We start from the raw sequence: 24514 nt of genomic DNA, 5'->3' as shown, positions 1-24514 counted from the left end.
CCCCCCCCCCGGTGCCACCTGGAACTGGGGTACCACTGAGCCCTCTGACTCACCAGCCTGGGTTCCCTCTCACACTGTGCTGCTGTGACAAGCTGCAGACCTGCTCCCGGTCTTACACTTCCACCAGCATTCACACAGGTAGGGACACACCCAGCTGCAGTTAAATGCAGGTTCTCCAACCAGCGACTGCATAAACCAACAATAGAGAGCCTACAGCCAAAATAACCACCGGCTTCCCAGCCTAGGACCCCCCCCACTGGAGTATAAACCCAGAATTATATCGTCTTGCACCGCACAGGGAACTGTACAGCGTAAGCTCATAGAGTTCACACACACACAGTGTGGAGAGGACTATGCAACAGCCTTGAGATACGATTTCCCATACACTTCATTCCAACATACTGGTTTAGATAAGCAAAAACAGGTTTATTAACTACAAAAGATAGATTTTAAGTGATTATAAGTGAGAGCAAACAGATCAAAGCAGATCACCTAGTAAACAAACATGCAAATTAAGTCTAAGATACTAGAAAGATAGGATATGAATTAGCAAATTCTCACCCAGGCTGATGATACAGGCAGGCATGCAGATTCTCAAGGCCCAAGCTGCACTTGCTTTACAGCTTGGAATCCCCAGGTTTTCATACACAGGCTAGAAATCCCGTTAGCCTGAGTCCAGCACTTCCCCCAGTTCAGTCTTTGTTCCTCCAGTGATTCCAGGAGTCTTCTTGTGTGGAGAGTGAAGAAAACCTGATGATGTCACTCCCTGCCTTATATAGCTTTAGCATGTGGTGGGGACCCTTTGTCCCAAACCTCAGTTTGTGGAAAAACACCGGTATCCAAGATGGAGTCCAGAGACAAGGCCCTTACATGCCTTGCTGAGTCATAGCAGCCATTACTTACATGTTTCTGGAGTGTTCTCAGGAAGGCTCACTAGGTGGGAGATAAGTTTCTCCTAAAGCCTATTGTTTTCCCTAATGACTCATTACCCTGAATAGACCCTTCCCAGCCAGCTATATAGACTGAAAGCATCTTGCCTAGTGGGCGTCACCCAGGTGTAACTACATTTGAAATACAGATACATAGTCAATATTCATAACTTCAGATACAAAAATGATACATGCATACAAATAGGATAATCATATTGAGCAAAGCATAACTTTCCAATGACACCTCACATGACCCGTCTTGTACAAAATGCATCATAATTATGCCATAATTATATCATAATAATATCACTGTGACGAATATGGGGTGCAGTGTCGCACACAAATTTGGAATAACAAAAGAACTGTAACAGGGCTTAAAAGGAACCCTCTTCTCAAGAGAGAGATAGTGGGCATTTGGGGGAACCAGTGTGAGACACAGGGATCTCCTGGAGTGTCTGAAGAAGATAGGTCTGCCTAACTCTAACCATCTTAGGGGATGGTGAGACCTTTGGTAAGATAGACATGTGTAGATTGTTGATTTAAAATCTTTTTTATCTAAAAGCTTTGTTCCTTCTGCTAAATAAGCAGAACTTTGATTTTATCTTCTATACCGTTGGCCATAGACTCCCAAAGGGAAGGACCACAGGTGCCTGAACTCAGTAAGACCTGCTGAGTTGATACACTGGTTACTATAGCATGGACCTGGTCTAGGAGTGGGCAAATTGCGAAATTCAACCCCAGGGTAGGTAAAAGCCCAAGGCCTAGCACCTTGAGTGGATACTCTGAGAGAGATCAGAAAAGGAAGAGAGGTGCAGCTAGTGTTGTAATTATGTCAGTGTATTTCAATACAGCCATCTTCATCCAGAATAACAGTAGCTGCAGTATTCAATCTTGAGGGTAAGGGGTTAAGTATAACTGGAGAAGTGAGGGAATGTTCAGGATTCATCAGGGACGCACATTAACCTCCCTCCTCTCTTCCATTCCACATATGCTTAATAAATATAATGTGTTATTTCATGTGAAATAAACTTTGTTTGCTCACACAGTGACCTGGTCATTGATTCTGGGGTTTGATGCAGTCACCTCAATCCATGTAATCATAACAGCTATGCTCTGAGTGGCGGTGTAATCTGGTTTTACTCCACCACTTTTGTGTTCTTTTTACCCTCTCTTTGGCAACCAGTACAAAATATTACTTTTTGTAGGATGGCCAGCTGCAGTCTGAGAGTTGTGTGTCTTCCATCTTCTTACAGATGCGTAATTGCTATGGTGCATGGGGGCTGCACTGGCAGAGAGTGAGAGTTACAAGAGTGTCCTGAACATATATATCACTGGGGCCATAGCATGCTACTGGACCAGTTTGGAGTGTGCTGAAACAGAAAGACAGAAAAACAAGATAATTGTATGTAGTAATAGTGTTCCTAGGATATTGGCTGTTGGCATTAGGAGCAGGAATGAGGGCTAAGTTAAATAAAGATGACTACAGAGATAAGTGTATCAAGAGGCTAGAAAAGTGGTTCCATTGTTTTCTGATGTTGACTTCTAAGAGGAATCTACTCCACAGAGATCTGTCGCTCCAACACCTTGCCACGTTAAGGATCGGTAATGGTGACCAAAAAGAAAGTAGACAACCCAAAAGCATGGAAAGCTTTCAGTGATGCCCTCTCAGTGGTTTTTAAATTCATCCCCAAAAGTCTCTAGAGATTGTGGTGCAAATACACCCTTTCGAAGTCTTCTGTAGAATTCCCACAGGGAGATAGTACCCACTAGTCAATGCATGTGCAGCCAGGAGAATGGGGTGTTGTGCACTCTTCTGTACAGGATGTACTGACGGCAACGCTTTTTCTCCTCTTCCTGAAGTGTCATCTATTCAGGCATTTGTGAAGTGGTTTATTAAGGACAGTGGTACAGTGCTTTTCGTTTCATTTCTTTAGAAAGATTTTTATTCTTGCTTAATGAACCATGGTATTGAACATGCATTGAATGGTATAGCCAATTGAGGCAATTACGGTATTAGCAGGAATTACTTCTCTAACATTTCAGGTCAGGACTTACATGATGTTTGAAAGAGAAAGTATGACTCTGATATTAGAATCAAGCCCTTACCACACACAGGTGAGTTTTTAGCGGCTGTATAAAATACCCCTGACAACAAGCTGAAATGTTAAACATATTTCATATATCATGCAGGAAAGTAATTGGTGATATTTTCTTCTGTCTATAGCTGACTTTTAAAAATATATATGTTTGTGTGGTGCAAGTATGTGTGTGTATGGATGTGTGTGTGTGTGTATATATATATATATATATATATATATATATATTTTTTTTTTTTAATTATTTTCTCTATACATTTTGTACTAATTTATTAGTCTATTAGCAACATTGAAATGTCTTTTCTTTCAGTTTTGTTCATATGGCAGTCGCTTAATGGGAAGAGGATACTATGTATTTGACAGAAGATGGGACCGTTTTCGATTCGCACTAAACTCCATGGTAGAAAAACACTTGAATTCACAGATGTGGAAGTAAGTGAGAATTTTGCACCATGTGGATGTTTTATTCTTTTATAATAGTTAATGCTTACAGTCTTCTAAATTAACCACTTCCATGAAACGCTTTTTTTTAAAGTTACCTGGCACATTAGGTAGTGTCAGTTACATGAATACAATTTTATTCTTTGTACTCAAGAAATACAGCTAGCCTTTAGGAGCTTGCAGCACAACAGAATAATTTTTTAGTCAGAGTTCCGAAGCAGATTTCTACTTGGTGGCTGCTGATGATCTTAACAGACGTGTACCACATCTAGGTCACTTGTCCCTCTGTACCTCTAGGGTAGGGTAGTTCCATTAGCCTTCTAACTGCTTATGTGTCATTCTGTTGTGCAGCCCATTTTTCCAAAATATTTGTGTCTGCTTCATGCAATTGTATAGATTTATTATCTACAGACATGGCTTTCTTTACCCATTATTTTGTCCTGACTTCACTGAGAGGCCTATGTACAAAAGATTTTTTTCTTTGGCTATCATTGAGGTGGTGGTTCAGAGATACACTACAGCAATGTATTGATGGGTTGAATGCTCATTGCTTGAAAACCCACAGTAGTTTTCTCCATACTGACTAAAATACCTCTGACAACAAGCTGAAATATTAAACATATTTCATATATCATGCAGGAAAGGAACTGGTGATATTTTTCTCTGTCTAGAGCTGACTTTAAAAAATATATATATATATATATATATATATATATATATATATATATATATATATATATATATATATATATATATTTGTGTTGTGCAAGTGCATGTGTGTGTGTATATATAGAGAGAGAGAGAGAGAGATAGTGTGAGAAACAGTCAAATGAAAAAGTCCCATTTGATTACATCATGTAATGGCAGACAGCCAAAAATTGACAAGTTTTTAAAGTGCTTATATACCAATGCTAGAAGTCTAAATAATAAGATGGGTGAACTAAAGTGCCTCGTATTAAATGAGGATCTTGATATAATAGACATCACAGAAACTTGGTGGAATAAGGATAATCAATAGGACACAGTAATACAGGGTACAAAATATATCGGAAAGACAGATCAGGTCTTCCTGGTGGGGGAGTGGCACTATATGTGAAAGAAAGCATCAAATCAAATAAAGTAAAAATCTTAAATGAACTAAACTGTACCATAGAATCTCCATGGATAATAATTCCATGCTCTGATAATAAAAATATAGCGGTAGGGATATATTACCAACCACCTGACCAGGATGGTGAATAGAGACTGTGAAATGCTCAGGGATATTAGAGAGGCTCTTAAAATAAAAAGTTCAATAATAATGGGGGATTTCAACTATCCCCATATTGACTGGGTACATGTCACCTCAGGACGGGATGCAGAGATGAAGTTTCTTGACACCTTAAATGACTGCTTCTTGGAGCAGCTAGTCCTGGAACCCACAAGAGGAGAGGCAATTCTTGATTTAGTCTTAAGTGGAGCACAGGATCTGGTCCAAGAGGTGAATATAGTTGGACCACTTGGTAATAGTGACCATAATATAATTAAATTTAACATCCCTGTGGTGGGGCAAACACCACAGCAGCCCAACATTGTAGTATTTAATTTCAGAAAGGGGACCTACACAAAAATGAGGTTAGTGAAACAGAAATTAAAAGTGCCAAAAGTGAAATCCCTGCAAGATGCATCGAAACTTTTTAACTACACCATAATAGAGGCTCAACTTAAATGCATACCCCAAATTAAAAAACATAGTAAGAGAACCAAAAAAATACTACCGTGGCTAAACAACAAAGTAAAAGAAGCAGTGAGAGGCAAAAAGGCATCCTTTAAAAAGTGGAAGTTAAATCCTAGTGAGGAAAATAGAAAGGAGCATAAACTCGGGCAAATGAAGTGTAAAAATATAATTAGGAAAGCCAAAAAAGAATTTGAAGAACAGCTAGCCAAAGATTCAAAAAGTAATAGCAAAAAAAAAATTTAAGTACATCAGAAGCAGGAAACCTGCTAAACAACCAGTGGGGTCACTGGACGATGGAGATGCTAAAGGAGCACTCAAGGACGATAAGATCATTGCAGAGAAACTAAATGAATTATTTGCATTGGTCTTCATGGCTGAGGATGTGAGCGAGATTCCCAAACCTGAGCCATTCTTCTTTAGGTGACAGATCTGAGGAACTGTCCCAGATTGAGGTGTCATTTAGAGGAGGTTTTGGAACAAAGTGATAAATTAAACAGTAATAAGTCACCAGGACCAGATGGTATTCACCCAAGAGTTCTGAAGGAACTCAGATGTGAAATTGAAGAACTACTAACTCTAGTCTGTAACCTATAATTTAAATCAGCTTCTGTACCAAATGACTGGAGGATAGCTAATGTGATGCCAATTTTTAAAAAGGGCTCCAGAGGTGATCCAGCAATTACAAGACGGTAAGCCTGACTTCAGTATCGGGCAAACTGATTGAAACTATAGTAAAGAACAAAATTGTCAGACCCATGGAAATTTGTTGGGGAAGAGTCAGCATGGTTTTTGTAAAGGGAAATCATGCCTCACCAATCTACTAGAATTCTTTGAGGGGGGTCAACAAGTATGTGGACAAGGGGGATCCAGTGGATATGGTGTACTTAGATTTTCAGAAAGCCTTTGACAAGGTCCCTCACCAAAGGCTCTTAAGCAAAGTAAGCTGTCATGGGATAAGAGAAACGGTCTTCTCATGGATTGGTAACTGGTTAAAAGGTCAGAAACAAAGGATAGGAATAAATGGTCAGTTTTCAGAATGGAGTGAGGTAAATAGTGATGTCCCCAAAGGGTCTGTATTGGGCCCAGTCCTATTCAACATATTCATAAATGATCTGGAAAAAGGGGTAAACAGTGAGGTGGCAAAATTTGCAGATGATACAAAAGTATTCAAGATAGTTAAGTCCCAGGCAGACTGCAAAGAGCTACAAAAGGATCTCTCAAAACTGGGTGACTGGGCAACAAAATGGCAGATGAAATTCAGTGTTGATAAATGCAAAGTAATGTACATTGGAAAATGTAATCCCAACTATACATATAAAATGATGGGGTCTAAATTAGGTGTTACCACTCAAGAAAGAGATCTTGGAGTCATTGTGGATAGTTCTCTGAAAACATTCACTCAATGTGCAGTGACAGTCAAAAAAGCTAACAGAATGTTGGGAATCATTAGGAAAGGGATAGATAAGAAGACAGAAAATATCATATTGCCTCTATATAAATCCATGGTACGCCCATATCTTGAATACTGCGTGCAGATGTGGTCGCCCCATCTCAAAAAAGATTCAGAGAAGGGCAACAAAAATTATTAGGGGTATGGAACTGTTTCCATATGAGGAAAGATTAATAAGACTGGGACTTTTCAGCTTGGAAAAGAGACAACTAAGGTGGGGATATGATTGAGATCTAAAAAATCATGACTGGTATGGAGAAAGTAAATACAGCAGTGTTATTTACTCCTTCTCATAACACAAGAACTAGGGGTCACCAAATGAAATTAATAGGAAGCAGGTTTAAAATAAACAAAAGGAAGTATGCACAGTCAACCTGTGGAACTCTTTGCCAGAGGAAGTTGTGAAGGCCAAGACTATAACAGGATTCAAAAATGAATTAGATAAATTAATGGAGGATAGGTCCATCAATGGCTGTTAGCCAGAATGGGCAGGGATGGTGTCAGAATCATAGAAGATATGGGTTGGAAGAGACCTCAGGAGGTTATCTAGTCCAACCCCCTGCTCAAAGCAGGACCAACCCCAACTAAATCATCCCAGCCAGGGCTTTGTCAAGCCGGGCCTTAAAAACCTCTAAGGATAGAGATTCCACCACCTCCCTAGGTAACCCATTCTAGTGCTTCACCACCCTCCTAGTGAAATAGTTTTTGCTAATATCCAACCTAGACCTCCCCCACTGCAGCTTGAGACCATTGCTCCTTGTTCTGCCATCTGCCACCACTGAGAACAGACAAGCTCCATCCTCTTTGGAACCCCCCTTCAGGTAGTTGAAGACTGCTATCAAATCCCTGCTCACTCTTCTCTTCTGCAGACTAAATAACCCCATTTCCCTCAGCGTCTCCTCATAAATCATGTGCCCAAGCCCCTTAATAATTTTCCTTGCCCTCCACTGGACTCTCTTCAATTTGTCCACATCCTTTCTGTAGTGGGGGGCCCAAAACTGGATGCAATACTCCAGATGTGGCTTCACCAGTACCGAATAGAGGGGAATAATCACTTCCCTCGATCTGCTGGCAGTGCTCCTACTAATGCAGCCCAATATGCCGTTAGCCTTCTTGGCAACGAGGGCACACTGCTGACTCATATCCAGCTTCTCGTCCACTGTAATCCCCAGATCCTTTTCTGCAGAACTGCCGCTTAGCCAGTAGGTCCCTAGTCTGTAGCAGTGCATGGGATTCTTCCTTCCTAAGTGCAGGACTCTCCACTTGTCCTTGTTGAACCTCATCCGTGTCCCTAGCCTCTGTTTGCCAGAAACTGGGAATGGGCTACGGGACATGGATCACTTGATGATTACCTGTTCTGTTCATTCCCTCTGGGGCACTTGGCATTGGCCACTGTCGGAAGACAGGATACTGGGCAAGATGGACCTTTGGTCTGACCTAGTATGTCCGTTCTTATACTGAACAAAAATATTGATTACAGCCCAGTCCTTCTCTCTTATGCTGCTTGGCTAGCAGCACACTTTGTTGACCAATCTGCAGAGCATCATTGGTGTCAACTTTGCATGCTGTTCATTCTTTCCCCTCAAAACTGGAAGGAAAACTATATATCTGTGACAACCCTGAAGGAGACTGAAGGTGTTTGGAATAAAGGGGAATGGTGTCAGTACCATACAGTGAGCACTTGATACAGTGTGTCAAGATTTCATAACATGAGGTATTCCTGGCAGCACACAGGTTTCATGAGGCTCATTGGCATTGAGGTCTTAACATGTCCATTTGCAATGCAATATTAAACATATTTCACCATTATATTTTGCAACAGTGTCCTAAGCACTGCATATGGGCATGAGTTGCACCGATGCATTAAAAATAGCCGGCATTACTAACATTTAAGAATTTAGAAAACAATGTAAAAACTGCACTTGGGGCTTGAAGATATGATTGTGGGATTGTACTGCACAATGTGCATACTCCATCCAATATAACTACATTACTCTGTAATGTTTCATGTCACTCCATAGATCAGAGCTGTTATAGGCCTTATATAGCAGTTATTAGATAAACCAGTTTTAAATATATTTAAATATATTGCGGTTGAAATACTAAAGTTTGGCTTCTCTGACTAACCTTGTAGCCTACAAAAAATAAGGCTGCTGTGCTGGGAGACAGAGTTTGGAAACAGTGGGCCTGTTGCCCCAGGGGTTAGTTTCCTGCATAGCTGAGAGATAGCACGTGTTTGCTGCACAAGTGTTTCTCATCTTTCCGTAGTAGCTGTAGCAGTTTACTATCAGGTAAAGAGGAGGCTGTTCGTTAGACCAGCCTTCTGCTCAGAGCTATAGTTCCATTACTTTTGCCACCCAAAGGTAAAGCTGTGGATCCCCAGAATAGAAGCTCAGAAGATTTGTGAGCTACTAGTTTTGTTCATCCAGAGATTCAGCACTCAGGTGGCTGAGAGAGTGTGTCACTGGCATCGCGACTACCAGGAAAAGTATAAAAAATCACTACCTCTGTCAGTACTGTGAAACGTGTTAAAAGGCACCATCCTGCTCCCATGGAAGTCAGTGAGAGTTTTACCTTGGATTTCAATGAGAGCAGGATCTAACCTTAAATGTTTTACCCAACTACTAGCTCAGCCTCTTTATGAAATCTCTACGTATGTTTAATATTTCTTTTTTCAGTTAATTCTGTCAGCACTTTATTAGCCATATAACATAGAAAGTTCATGAAACTGGGTCCCTAATTGTATCCCTTTCTTATCCTCTCCTTCTTCCAGACTGAGCTTTTCTCATCTTCCCCAACTGACTGCAGGGGCATTTGTAAAGCACTATAGAACTGATGCTATTGCAGTCCCATAGCTATGGATCATGCAGCAGAGATGAGGGGTGAGATGAAGCAGTGTGCTGAGAATATGTTCCCCAGAATAATAATACTCATGTAGTCCTTTTCATCTTACCCACAAAGGTGGGTAAGAATTATCACCCCCACTTTACAGATGAAGAAAGCGAGGCACACAGAAGCTAAGCAACTTGCCCACAGTCACACAGCAAGTCATTGGCAGAGTTGAGACTAGCTCTTATTAATTCCTAGTTCCCAGGCCCCTACATAATTCCATCCCCCTCTCTAACATAAGCATTGTGTTCAGTGCTAGGCCCTTCAATTCTAGATAGATACTGCAAATAGGAGGTAGTTCAGAGAAGATCAATGAGAGTAGTTAGGGAATCGGAACTACTTTATAAGGAAATACTCCGTTGAGGGTTTTTATGTATACTTGTCTGAGTGACCATTCTGGGGCCAGGGGGATCTGAGTCTATTAATCCCTGAAGGGTGTAAACATGGCTCGAAAAAGTTGTCTTAGAGAGGCCGACAAGACTGTAACTAGGAGAAATTGAATGAGATTAAGAAAGCTAAACTTTAGGCTGAATGGCAGGAAAAGGCCATGTAATAGTTTCCCAGAAGAAATGACAGAAGCCCAATTTCTTGGGATACTTAAGGTAAGACTAGATAAAGCAATAAAATATATGCTAGTTGGCTGAATAGAAAACAAAATTCAATATAGATAACTAATTTCACTGGTAATTATTGAATAATATATTCTCCAAATAGTATTCAGCCACCTATAGAGCTGATTAAATACCACAAAAAAATGACAAGTTATTCAACAAAAATCAGTGAAATTCATCAGATAGGTATTTGACTAATCCTATCTGGCCAGCCCTAAAATGGGCTATAGGGAACAATCCTGCACTGACAGAGTGATGGACTGTGCTTTTCTAACTGCGCTGATCCTGTGATTCACAACTCAGAAACTGGCCAAGTTCAACAGCTCCCCACCCTCATTGATCTGACCTGTAAATTCACATTAATGTTGAATTGTCCCAGTAATCCAGCCTTTGAATACTTTCAAGAAAAACAAATGTAATATTTTTAAACGTTATGGTTAGAGGTTGAGAGTCATGTGATTGAGCTTTTTTGTATTTCTGGGTTATTTTGTAAGGTGGGGAAGGAAACAGGAAATTAAATTTGGAATACAATTATTTAATTGAAACATTGAACTCAGAATTTTCACTTAGCACTTTTTGCTGAAGTGAAGCCTGGATCTAGATTAGCAGGTGTGTTGCAGGCAAGATTAAGAAGCATTGGCAGTGTTGTTTGGGGAAACTTACACAGCATAATTCTCTGCTCAGGCCTGTGTATTACTCCCCCACTTTCTTCAGCATCAAATCAATACTCCAGATTTGAAACTACGCTTTGGGAAAATATAATTTAAGATCCATGTTTAGGAAATTATTATAGTAATAAAATGTGTGTGCATATTTATTTTAGGTTGAATCACAAAGCACCTAACATTAGAACTATGAGTTTAAAAAAGATAGACATTTAAACTGACACAAAATGCACAATATAGTCTGTGGTATTGGCGTTAAAATTTACATGGTCACTAGGGATAATATTCAGAATTAGAATGTCTTTGGTTTGCTTTTTTTTCATAGTTTGGTCTGTCCAGGAAAACTCTTCCTATCTGCATTGCTCAAATTGAACCTATCAGATTGAATGAAAAATAAAAAATCTGAACCTCAATGTTTTTCTTTTTCATATTTAGGAAAATCCCTCCTGCGGCAGATAGCCCTATGCCTTCTCCAGCAGCACATATCACCACCCCTTTTCCGGCATCGGTTTTACAGCCTTTCAGCAACCCCAATGCAGTGTATATTCCTTCAACACCCATCAGCTCAAGAATCACTTCTTCTTACATAATGACATCAGCCATGTTATCGAACGCAGCCTTTGTGACAGCGTCGGATACGAATTCCATTGTGTCACACACCACAGCTTTTCCTCATGTGGCTGCAAGTTTAAGTATCATGGACTCAACTTTTAAGGCACCATCAGCTGTGTCACCAGTGCCAGCAGTCATCCCTTCCCCATCCCACAAGCCATCCAAAACAAAAACCAGCAAATCCTCAAAAGTCAAAGACCTATCGTCTCGTAGCGATGAGTCTTCAAGTAACAAAAAGAAAAAGTCACAGTCTTCTTCCTCTTCATTATCTTTGCAAACATCCTCCTCGTCTTCATTTTCAGGGTCCCACAAAAAGAACTGTGTCCTGAACTCTAGTTCAACTTTGAACTCCTATCAGGCTACATCTTCCTATAACAGTATGTCTGTACACAATACAAACAATGGAACAAGCCCACTCAGTGCCAAATCGGAGCCCTCAGGACGGACTTCATTAGCAAGTAGCTCAACTGACTCAGTAAAACACATGAGCATGGTAGTAAGCAGTATTGATTCCTCTAATTTGTCTGTATCCTCCTTTGTGCACCATTCAGGGGACCATTCCCTGGCAGCACATAATGCAGTGTCTTCTCTACCCCTTTCTTTTGACAAATCAGAAGGAAAAAAACGTAAAAACTCTAGTACTAGTAGCAAAGCCTGTAAAATCACTAAAATGCCTGGTATGAATAGTGTTCACAAAAAGAGCACTGCCAACCTTATTTCTACGGTGCCAGATCCTCCAAACAGCTCTCTCTCTCGGCAGGTAAGGGATTCTTCCAGTTACTTCTCTGCAGGTCTTGTTTGCCTTATTTGAAATGTATTGAATTGTGAGGGAACCGGTTTTACAATTGTCTCAGACTCTGTTTTTCATCTTCTGACTTACTGTTTAGGCTGATGCAAAAATGTTTTTGCATTTGTTTTGAACCCGGTGTGGAAGGGAGGTTCAAGTGTGCACAACACCTTTGTGATACTTAATTCAAATATTTTTGTTTTACAAGTTATAACAGTTTTAATGCAACTATATAACTAGCCATTTATGTTTTAGAAATCAAATTGTGGGGGAAGGATGGGGAAGGACTTTCAGAAGATAATTCCTGCTCTTTGTTCATGGCTTGGTACAGTGCATGCAAATTCAATATATAATCTATCTCAGTATAGCTCATCTCTGCACAGCTCATCAGATTTGGTTTCTTTATATACAGATGTTTTGCTTTTGGAGTGCTATTTTTTTTTTCATAAACACATGCAAAATAAATGCCTGCTCCTGAAAGGTGGAGAGTACCAGTCACTCCCATGGATTCAGTGGCTGTTTTGTGCTCTCAGCATCTTTCTGATTCCAGACCTAAACCAAACTTGTTTTTCCCTTTGAGCAGTACTACTCGTTCACTCCCTTTTTAGGGGTTTGGCTCCTAAATGAATTGTTCAAAGACTGGTGATGACCTCAGTTCTGTGAATTAGGATCCCCTTTATTAGACATCAGTCCTTATTCTGGAGTACAGTAACTTTTGGATTGGTGAACTCAATAAAGCTAATAAAATAGACTTATTTCATAGTTGGAACCAGGAGAATGGAAGTTTGCTTCACATGTGGATTTGTTTTAAAAACACTTTTATTTGTTTTTAGTAACATTCAAATAATTTTTAAATAGTATGCGTTACACACAAAGCATAGTGACTGCTTTAAACATCATGACTGGATAATTCAGATCAATACGTTCAAAAGAGAAGGAACAGTAGTTTTCACAGAATACTGTGACTATTGGAACAATCCACAGTGCACTTATTACAGAAAACAAAGTAGTAAAAGGGCTTAAAAGAAACTTATTTGAGCCCCATGTTGTATGGACCAGTTCATGGGTTCTCACCGTAGGGGGTCACAAACAAGGCTGTGGGAGAGAGGGAGGAGTTATGGCCATCCTCTCTTTCTTTATGGATAGATGGCAGTGTGGGAACCCAACGCTATTTCTGTTGTAACATGGGGTCATGGTATTGAAAAAGTTGTGATGCACTAGTTAATTACGATAGCTAGTTTAATACATAGAGCTGGTATTTGTGAAATTAGCATTTATTTCCACAATAACCTGTATCTTCATTTGATTTTAATTGCTTTTATAAATAGCAATGTTAAGGGGTTTTCCCTTTCCACTTTAATTGGGTGACAAATTCTGAACAGTTTGTCTGTTAGAGCAGATAGCTGATTGTCAGTCCCTCTAAGTTCTGTTGCTAGGCTCTTTTCCCTCCCAGATCTGTCACTGATTTGCTTTGTGACCTTAGGCAAATCATCAAACTTCTGTGCCTGATCTGTGAACTGCCTGTGTCTTCACCATCTGTCAAATGGTAGTATTTACATTTTTCAGTGAGGAGGAGGGGTGTGGTCAGAAGCTTTTCTCTTTTTTGCTTATATTGAAACAATGGTACAGCCACCTCTGGATCCCCGATGCTGTTCCCCAATCAGAAGTAGGAAAACTTAAGTCAAAGTAAAATAAATTCATCTTAATCTCAGTTCTGTGCACCATTCATGGCTGTTTAACAGCACAGTTTCCCCCTTGAACTTGCTTTGTTGCCACAGACTGTATGTAGTACAGATTCCACCAGAGGGCTCCAAAGCAGCAGAGCTTCCAAGGAGGGCATTTCATTGAACGTTCTGGTAGCCAAAGCAGAGGTGTATGAGGCAATTTCCAAATCACCTTTATTGAGCAGTTGGTTATCGTTTTAATGTGCATGTGCTCAGAGCACTGAATTCAGTGCAGTTTTTAAATATCTAAATAAATAGAATCAAATAAAGGTTGTTACGATGCACCACCTAAATCTAGGATGGAGATTTGCCACTAATTATAGAGCTTTGAAATCCTGGGAGAAAATGGCGCCATATGCGGGCAAACGTGTAAGGTGTGAGAATAAATAAATTGTGGCCAAATGCATACCGATAAAACCTTTATTATGATTTATTATTGATATGCAATGCACACAAACAAAGCTAGTCCCTGCCCTGAGGGGTTTCAGTCTAGAACAGTGGTTTTCAATCTGTGGTCTACGGACCCCTGTGTCTAAGATTTCCAAAGGGTCCACACCTCCATTTGAAATCATTTAGAGGTCTGCAAATGAAAACCACTGGTCTAGAAAGGAGAGAAAGCTGTAGAAGACAGGACACGCTGCAAAACCCAGAGGTGGGGATAGCTTTGTGTGTGGCTTTTTGTTTTGTTTTAAACGAAAACTCTCCCTCCATGTGGACAGTGCAGAAGTGAGTTTTTGAAGGGAACGTGACTGAAGAGAGGATGGTTTGGGAAGGACATTCCATACATAGGAGCAGCACAGAAATGGGAAAAGAGGACAAATAGGGCTCTCAGACTGGTGTAATGGACAGAGTAAAGATCCCCAAGGGAGGGCACCATTATGTATTTTCTCTCTCCTGCTACCAATAGAGATACAATAATTACATAACATACAGAGAGATGATTTATTTTAGCTTTTGAAAATGGATAATTTTGTTTCTTTGCATGGAATAATGGCATTGTTTTTCAGTTGTGGTTGATCACATGGCTTAATCATTTAGCTCTGTCCAGGTGACCTGGATTTAACCTCATCCCCAGACAGTCATTGGAGCACCAATATATCAGGGTGTGGCAGGGCCGGGCTTGGCTCTAGCAATCCCCAAACACCTGAGCTGTTATGCCAGCATCCAAACCAGGACCCAGCCAGCCGCAGGATATGAGGGAACAGAAAGGTGGCTTGAGGGTACCTTTCTGCCCTACCCTATCCTCCCCCTGCATCCTGCACCAAACACAGCTCATTTGAACACAAGGATCAACTTCCCCACATTTGAAACCATTTTCAAACCATTTGAAAATCACTAGCGGGGTCAGTTAAACAGAAAGCACGCTATGGATAGAATAGTGAAGCAGTGTCCATAGGTCAGCCCACTGAATCTAGGTATTATAAGGCATGGTATAATATGGATCAGAATCCCCAGTTATGGAGCACATGGAGAAGAGATTTAATACCTCTTCTGTCGCACTTTTTATAATCAGACATTCTAACATATTCTGTGCAAAATCCTGCCCCACTAGATGGAGGCAGAAGGAAGCATTGGGTAGGTGGGGAGGCTAATACAACTTATATATTCCATGTGTAGAAGAAAGCATGTAAGTGTCCCTCTCCTCAAATGCAATGTAAACTCCCTGCCCACTGGGCTAATAAATTGATCTGGCTTCTTGTGCACTATAGAAGGACCATGTCAATCTGATTGAAAAATGCTCTCTTCCTGTTTTCCTCTGACCAACTAGCAGAGGGAAGGATTTGCTCTGAATCAACATGTGTGTTATGGCTTTGAGACTCAGTACAGGGAAATAAACATGTCGAAGGAAACAACAAACATGATAGAGAGGGTCTCTGTGCAGTTGAGACAACATGTATATCTATGAGAAATAGCTAGAAAAGAAGCAATTGCAAGGGTCCATAAAGTGTCTAAAATGCTGAAAGGTACAATATAAAGGAATGGATGCAACAGACCTATTTATGAAAGTAACAGACTCAGGATGCAAACTGAAGCTAAAAACAAGGACAGGAACTTAAGGGGCATTGGGAAACCTTGCTTTACTCAGAGGGTGATTAATATGTAGAATAAACTATACAAAAGACAGCAGTAAAAGCTGCAACCTCGACTATACTTTAAAAGGACTTTGTTAGACAACGCCTAACAAAAGGGTGTTTAAGGGTATAAACATTAAACTAGGGGAATGCAATGTAGGTTACTCCATTCTAATATTCAACAGTGTAATCAAAATAGTCATAAGTGTCCCCCTGCACAACAGTTAGAGGTAACTGAGTATAATACAGCACTTCCCATTTGCAGCTGTTAGGGCTGTAGATTCACAGGGACAGGTACTGGAAGTTGACCATGACACACAGCAAAATGTAATAAAGTTTGAGGTCAGAAATCCAAAGGACTGCTCAAGACTCAGCAGCTTGAGGCCTTTGCAATTGTCCACTAGCTTGAGGTGCTGCAATAGATTAGCTGTAGCCCAGTGCATCAGTCTGAAATCAGTCTGTAGCCCACAAGTCAAAATCGGGTTACTACAAAGCTAGACAGAGGGTCTATCTGATTTGTTGTTTTTCCATCCCATACTGTTCCAGTTAGTGTTTCCTATGTGCTTTGTGAAATGTAACTACATTTGCCTGCCTTTAACAGGGTCTGTGAGATCACTAGGATTATATCTAAAGAAACTTGTTTTTCAATAGACAGTAGCAGTTACTTCTGTTTTCTAAATAAATGTAAAACATGCTTTCAACATGAAAGAAAACAAGGCCAATACAGGCTTCCCATGCATCTGACAACAATGTGCCTTTCAATACTATTCAATTAATGTCTTTCAGATTGGAAAAAATAGCAGTGTAGCTTTGTCACAATCCAGTCCTTCAAGTACATCAAACCCAGTACACAACAGACAGGTAAGTTTTGGGGTTGTTGTTTTTTAAGCGAAAGTCACTTCAGTAGTAAAATAGCAGATACTCTGTCAAGAAATGTCTGAATTGTTTTATGTATTAAATTATATTTTTAAGCTTTGTCCTCTGTAGATTTAATCCTTTTATAAATTAATATTAGATGTCCCCCCCTCATTAAGATTCTTTTTGCAGCTGTTTATTGCTCCCAAAGAGTGTATGAATGGTGAGTTTCCTGCATATTGTTGGCCACCCACACCACTGCCCAATCAGTTTGTCGTTTGCCTGGCCAGCTGTCTCTGATGTGATGGAACACCAGCCAGCAGCAGCTGAAACAGTGCTTTACACATAAAACTCACTGCAAAAGGAAATTGACTAGGCTCATGCAGTTGCAATCAGAAGAGAGAAGTAGGGCAGAGAAATATTTGAGAGGAGGAGACAAGGGCTTGTCTACACAAGGAAATTGACTGGCACAGTCATACAAACTCCGTATATACTCGTTCATTAGCCCATTCGTTTATAAGCCGACACCCCCAAGATGGTTAGGTAAAGATAGCAAAAACTGTATGACCCTTTCATAAGCCGACCCTATACTTCAGGGGTTGGCAAACTTTGGCTCCTGGCCCGTTAGGGTAAGCCGCTAGCGGGCCTGGACGTTTTGTTTCCCTGGAGCATTCACAGGCACGAAGCCCCTCAGCTCCCAGCATTGGCTGGGAACGGCGAACTGCGGCCACAGGGAGCTGAGGGGCTACATGCCTGCAGACGCTCCAGGTAAACAAAACGACAATGTATTATATATTCAATTCAGTGATTCCATAAAGTTTAAAATCATCAAATTTTGGTGTAGACCCGTTTATAAGCCGACCCCCGCTCTTTTTTACCAAAAATATTCAGCTTATGAATGAGTATATATGGTACTCTGAATCTGGCTCCTTCCCACACCATCAGACATCACTGAGGGCATAAACAATGCTCTGCCATCCCTGTCTGTCCTACTGTTTGCTGCAATGACTACCTTGTTGTGTTTCTATAACGCAGCTTGTGTGAGAGGGCAGGTTGTTGGCCTGTTGCTAAACCTGGAGGACTTGTGGACTGCTTTTCATTTAGTCTTTACCCTTTGACATGTCCAGCTTGGACGGCCCTACCAGGAGTTAAACTCCCACCAGGCTAGCTCTCAGGGTCATTGGAACACAAAAGCCTTCCCACTGTATCAAGTCCCCAGAGAAGGATAAGATATTCCCCCATAACTATTCCCCATATGGACAGTCTACTTCAGAATAGAAGTGACTTTCTTCAGAAATAAGTACGCCACTCACAAAGCAGTCAATGCTGGTCAATTTTCCCCGTGTAGACAAGAGAGGAGAGAAACAAACAGCAGGAATAGTGATAGTCCTAATGCTGATAGCTTGCATCATTTTCCCCCACTGACAATAATCTGAATCACCATCGTTTAGAGATGAACTGCTAAAATATGACCTAAAATAATGTATTCCCCCTTGCTTGCTGATTTAAAGGAGGAAGTACATGGAGGAAGAACTACTATTAATAAACAAATGCATTGGAAAATCTCTCCTTGCACACTGGCTTTTTGTTTTGAGAGAATGACATCCAAATGCCAACAGCAGTCAGGGGCGAAAGCTGTTATAAGGCATAATACAGATTTTTGGTTGATTTAAGGGGCAATTCCTGTTTTGTTCTTTCAGCTGCACCATCTATACACAACCCCAGGAATAAGGCTTGTTAGTTAACTGCTGTACTGGATCCACCAGTGAGAACCCAAGAGTACAAAACATTGATTTTGTGGCAATCGTACATAAACAGAAGCTATTACACTGTTGCCAGCTCTTGCAGTTTTATCAAGCATTGCAATATTTGGTGATTTTTTCTAAAGCCCCAGCTGTTAGAGTCATTAAGAGAAAATCTGAGCTTTCATTTTAAAAAAGTAAGGTTCTAGCCCTCACAGTGGCAGTTGAAGCTTGAAAACATGAACCCTAAACGCAAATAAACCAAAATATATTGCTGTTTTTAAATCTCATGATTTAGTGGGGCCTGACTCAGGGTTTTTGAATGATTGGGGTTAATACTGATCATATGAATTGGCAACAGAGTGCTCTGGAAGTCAAATATTAGGCTTACGCTATATGGCAATGTCTCTTTTTGTAAGATTTTTGTCAATTACATAAACTGATCTGATATCTGAAAGTTGCAGCAATCGGGATATTGTCACAGTAGCCTGCGCTGTGTGGTTTTTTAATAAACCATAATGGAGTTGGTAAAATGATGACTTTACATGAAAATGTCTTCTACCTGTTGATGTCAGCTGTGAACTAAAAGCAGACTTCCCCAGAATTACTGGCCATAACATCCATCCCTGCATTAGATTTATAATTAATCATTTCTTTTGTCTTTGTAATATTTTTAGGTACCTGACTGTTTTAATATTTCAAGCCCTCATTGTATTATGGTTTTTAAATATGTATAACCAGATCACTGTAGTAAGAGGTGACAGTGCATTGTATGTCATTTGGGATTACAATAGCTTTTCTGCCTAAGGCTAGTGGAGATGTGATGTATAAGGAAAAGATTCTTTAGAACTGCCTCCTGTTTGTTATTTCACATTTGCCCTGATTCTTGTGTTCATTAAGTCAGTGTATCACTGAATCTCTTTTTTTTTTTAAACCCTACACACAGTCTCAACAAGAAACAAACAGCATATTTGATACAGCTTCTTTTCATTGTAATGAGTTTATTTATTTCTTAGAAAAAGAGAATTTATTTCTCAAAAGGGATTATACTTTATTTGTTATGAGATTTAAGAAAAACAAATTCCTTTTTTAGGCTTTGCAGCAGGTGCATTATTAAAGTTGTTACAGTATTGAATGAACAAGCGCATGTACTGGGAAATGTTTCATGGTTTTGAAACTGGCTCTTTTTTCTTTTTTAGAAAACGTCAAATCGGACTGGTAGGATAAGGACTCTTCCATAGCAAGGAAAAGGAACCAGCCTATAATCTCTAGCTCTCAGCAACCCTACACCACAAAGTTTTTATTTTGTGTGTCCTGCAGGTGGATTTAACCTTTTATCAGTTTGTGGTTCTAAATTAAATTTACAGAAAACTGCTATAATAGAGGATTGTTTAGTTTCTCGCTTGTATTTGCCACTGATCTGTGCATTCTGCTTTGTTCTGTTTCATGCCTTCTCAAGCTGTTAATGTTGCTTTGCTCCCTTTGTTTCTTACAACAGTAACAGTGGACATTCCAAAATAATCTAATTCATGGCTTGGATTTTAAATTGTCCCCCAAAATTGTTGTCATTAATTACAAACTACATTAATCTCTGAATTTATGCTTGTTTTATGGATAAAAAATATTACCTAGTGCATTTCTCAGCAGTTTGTAACAATTGGGGCATTGCAACTTTAAGAACTAATTTTGATGGGTGCTCAGCTCCCATAACTCCCATTGACTTCATTGGGAGTTCTGAGTGCTCAGTGTCTCTCAGGATCAGGCTCTTAAGGAGTCTGTACTCCAATCAACGCATGGAGGATTTACACATCTAACTCCTGCTAAAGTTAGTAGGAACGCAACGTGAAAATTCCCCGTATCGTGGTGGGAGTTGTGACCCCTAAGATCATACTATTGGTTTGCTTCATTAAACAATTTGGGTTTGCAAGGACAGGAGTTGAACAGATTGGTTTGCATCAATAGAATTGCACTGACAGTGTTTCTTATAGGATTACTGATTTTTTTTATATAAAATGTAGATTTTATAATCAGAAAATTGATACCAGGTACTGGAACATTAGTACAGAGGAATTAATTTTTATTTCTACAGTGTTAAAAGTGCACTTATATGCTGGTTTATTTACATCTTGGGGAAAGGAGAGACTGCAGATAGTAAGGAGATTACTTTTTTCTTTTTTTAAAAAAGAAGGCTTAAGGCAGATTTTAAGAATTATAAAATGTTTAAGGAATTATAAACGAGGCTAGATCCTTTGAAAAAAGTTTAGAAGATATTCTTAAAGTAAATTTTTATAGTGTTAATTTTGTAATAATTTATGTTTTACTATATTTCGGAGCTAGCTGACCGGAATAGTTTCAGAAACAGTATGAAATGTAGGAAAGTTTAAGCAATGTTTATATTTTTAAAATGTTCTTTGAATTATGTTTTTATTGAACATTTCTTCAGACTGAAAAATGTGTACATATCTTTGTTATTTTTGCACAATTTTTGTCTTGTTCAGTTTTAGAAGCAGAACTATGTTTGTTTTTTAATTTATTTTGGTTGTAAAACTGCAGGAATTTAAAAATCTTAGTAACAAAGTTACCCTCTGTAATTGATGAAGTGTCCCTCTGCTTCCAGAGGAAAAACAGTGCTTGTGGGATTCAGTGGCTGCTTCTGAGAAATAATGCTTGTCAGTGACTGAAGGAGTAATTCAGTAGTTTTAAGAATTTTTAGCTCTTTACATGCATCTTTTAATTGGAAAGCTGGAACACGGAGACTAACCTTTGAATGCTGCTTAAATTTGTTTTCAACTGGCTTAGGCCTGACAGCATTTGGTGAAAGCTAAGTATCAAGTGAAAACCCATGGTATTTCTCCCTTCATTAAAGAAGCATTATTTGATTTTATATGTATTAAAAACTTCAGCCTGAAAAGTGAAATGGAAATCAACCTTTTTAAAAATGGATATAAACTGGACCAGCCTATAATGCATTATTAGTGTAGCATTCACTCAGCAGTTCTTTTTCTCCCTCATTTGCCTGAAGATCTTGTGATTTGTTTCCAGCAATATAGGCTCAGAAGCTTTGGTTGTTACACATACGCAATGCATAGGCCCGTCAGCCATAAAAAAAAATTAAAAAGCAACTTGGATAACTTGTATGCCTTCTTTTGTATTGATGTAACAATTGTAAATAGTGCTGATCGACCTTTGTAGAGAATAGTTTATACAGCATATTCTATTATTGCTGATTCTCAGTGAACTATTGTTTTAAAAAAAGAAAAAAAATGAAATTTTTCTATTTACACCTTATATTTTGTTATGCTGTTGACCCATGGCACTTTAACAAAACTCTGTGGGTTTTGCATAGCTGGTCAGTCATGGGGTATATTAAATAACTGTTGTTGCACAGAAATGAATTTGCACCTGCTATATTGTGCTTTCCTACTTCAGATTTTAGAAATTTTTCCAGAAAACTTTTGAAGAAAGCATGTCCAATCATTCTAAAAAAATAATGCCATACTTGTACAGTCAATTTCTTTTCTACAGTCCATATTTTGTAACACTAAGTATTTTCATTCTTTGTCCTGCACCTTTCTGTGTTAGCAGTATCAAATAGAATTCATTCCATGCTTGTGATAATTGTAAGCAGAATAAATGTCTAAAGTAGGTGTAAATAGTAAATTCTATGGCTTACAGTTTAAAAAAAGAAAAAACAGAACAAACATGTATCTGATTGATACTGCCATGGTTCAACACCGGGCCTGGAGATATTCTCTAGTGAGCGATTGTATTTTTTGTTTTTTGCTTTATTTTTTTTTTTTTGTAACATGGCTTTGTAAATAAAATAATTTATATGTTTGTAAGAAAAAATGTGCAGTGTCATTATTTAACTTTAAAAACAAATGTGTATATATTTTAAAATTGTACTTTTCTTCATTTCACAGGGGAAGATTAACTCCTGTGCAGAGAACCAGCCAGTTGGACTAAACGGGGTTCTGTGACCCTTTCTCGAGGTGCCCAGAACCGTAAGCCCCTGGTTCCCCTCTGCCTCAGCAGGTGAGAGCTTTGGCAGAGCTTAAACTGTGACAGCTCCCTGCCACACCAGTCGGTCGGCCTCATCAACAAACTCCTCAAGAATTTGCCAGGTAACATGCAGTGAACCCCAGTTTCCGAGTTCCCCAGAGACATCTCTCTGCAGTGTCCAGTCCCTTTGACTGGACACACTCAGAAATTAGTAGGTCCACTAGTCTCCAAGAAGACAGAATACACACCAGCCTGCTAGTTCAACTGAGGATGAATGCCTTATTTTAGTGTAACAGCACTGGGACAAATTTATAATAAAACAAAAATAAGTTTATTAATAAACAACATAGATTTGTGATACCAAGCAAGAGAAAAAGAGAGACAAGGATGGTTACAAACAAAACAAAAATAACACATTTTCTAGTGACTAAAACATAACGTTAGCAAGCTACAGTCTTTGCCTGCTAATCATAACCCCTCTCCAGCCCTTCTCCTCATGGCAATCTAATCCTCCCTTGCCCTCAGCAAACAACCCCTGACAGTCTCAGCTAGACACTGGAAATTAACCAGGATTTTTACCCAACAGGGAACTGGAAATTATCGGGTTTTTGTCCAACAGGGAACTGGCCAGTTTGAGAGACTGAGTTTTGGGGCAGGAAGTAACACATCCTGTTGCCTGTGTTTTCCTCTCGCCCCAAAACAGTAAATAAAATATTGGCATAATATCTGATACTTAATAATTAACCGAGTGCTAACACTTTTCACAAAGTGATTGTTCCATATCTGACCTCTGTCCTTATCTTCAAAGGAAACCATCACAACGTCTTCAAAAGATGAGCCTGGGAGCTTAAATTCATAACTTTACTAGACACTAAAAATAATGGATTTAATAAAGACACTAAACTGTAACCCACTAACCCCCTTTTTTGTCTTATGACTGCAGTGTTAACTGGCTACTTTACCTTGAATGGTCTCTTACAATATGTTACTCCTGGGGGAATTATGCACCACTGCGCACACGAAGAATTCATGTTCCCCCACAGATTTTTTTTTCTCTGCAGAATATAGATTCTGCTGAAGAGGCACTGCAGTTACACTTTTCGCCCTCCAGGGGCGGCTGTGGCACCAGAAGAGAGAGCAACAAGCCAGCAGAGAGGGATGGGGAGAGACTGCATTCCTCACAGCGGGGCCAGGTGAGGAGGCACAGAACGGACAGAGCGTGGCTATTGGGGGGGGTCACAGAGTGGGGTTCAGAAGGACTAGTGTGGTGGGGACAGACTGGGGCGGGGGCTCAGAAGCTAGTGGGGTGACAGCATTGACCCAGTGGCTGAATGGGAGGGGGGCTGCAGGGCCACATGGGGATGGGGGTAGGTAGGCTGCAGGGCCACATGGGAACGGGGGAGGGGAGGCTGCAGGGACACAGGTAGGAGGGTGGTGTGGGGACTCATGGAAGGTGGGAGGTATGCTGCAGGGACACACAGGGATAGGGGCAGATGTGCCTGACTGAATGATAGAGGCTAGAGGTCAGCCAGGGTCTGCATGGGGGAGGCTACCCTGTTCCATATTTCTCCCACCCACACCCAACAACCCTCCAGGTTCACTCCCAGGCTCCTTCCCTCTCCCTCAGCTCCTCCGTTACTCCTGACTCCCCCAAGTCTTTGCACCACTTCTGAGGGGTGCTAGAAATATGTTTCTGTATTGCAGTTTAAATGAATTACTCAACACTCTGTATTAATATGCCTAGTAAGGAATCTATTTGTCAAAAAAAAAAATTCCTGAATCTTTTTCTTTTGTCTGTATTGTTACAGACATACTTGCTGATAGGTATTTTGAAATAAATTACCAAAATAATTGAAACAGGAGTGATTATATTGTGTTATTTCGACAAATAAAATACACCTCTACCCCGATATAACATGACC

The 24514-nt window shown here is 39.8% G+C and overlaps 1 protein-coding gene across 1 annotated transcript in view; it reads left to right on the top strand.

The window, feature by feature from the left end:
* ATXN7L1 (ataxin 7 like 1) overlaps positions 1-19831 on the top strand; it is a 128864-nt gene extending 109033 nt beyond the window's left edge. The window contains exons 7-10 of the mRNA XM_065397602.1: positions 3336-3457; positions 11234-12170; positions 16780-16854; positions 19790-19831. Coding sequence (XP_065253674.1) covers positions 3336-3457; positions 11234-12170; positions 16780-16854; positions 19790-19831 — 1176 coding nt within the window. The remainder of the gene's footprint in view (positions 1-3335; positions 3458-11233; positions 12171-16779; positions 16855-19789) is intronic.
* Positions 19832-24514: the final 4683 nt, after the last annotated feature.

This window comes from Emys orbicularis, chromosome 1 (genome assembly GCF_028017835.1).
Source record: "Emys orbicularis isolate rEmyOrb1 chromosome 1, rEmyOrb1.hap1, whole genome shotgun sequence".
In the NCBI taxonomy this organism is placed as follows: domain Eukaryota; kingdom Metazoa; phylum Chordata; order Testudines; family Emydidae; genus Emys; species Emys orbicularis.
The sequence above is the reverse complement of the archived record's forward strand: the minus strand, read 5'-3'. Positions and strand labels throughout refer to the sequence as shown.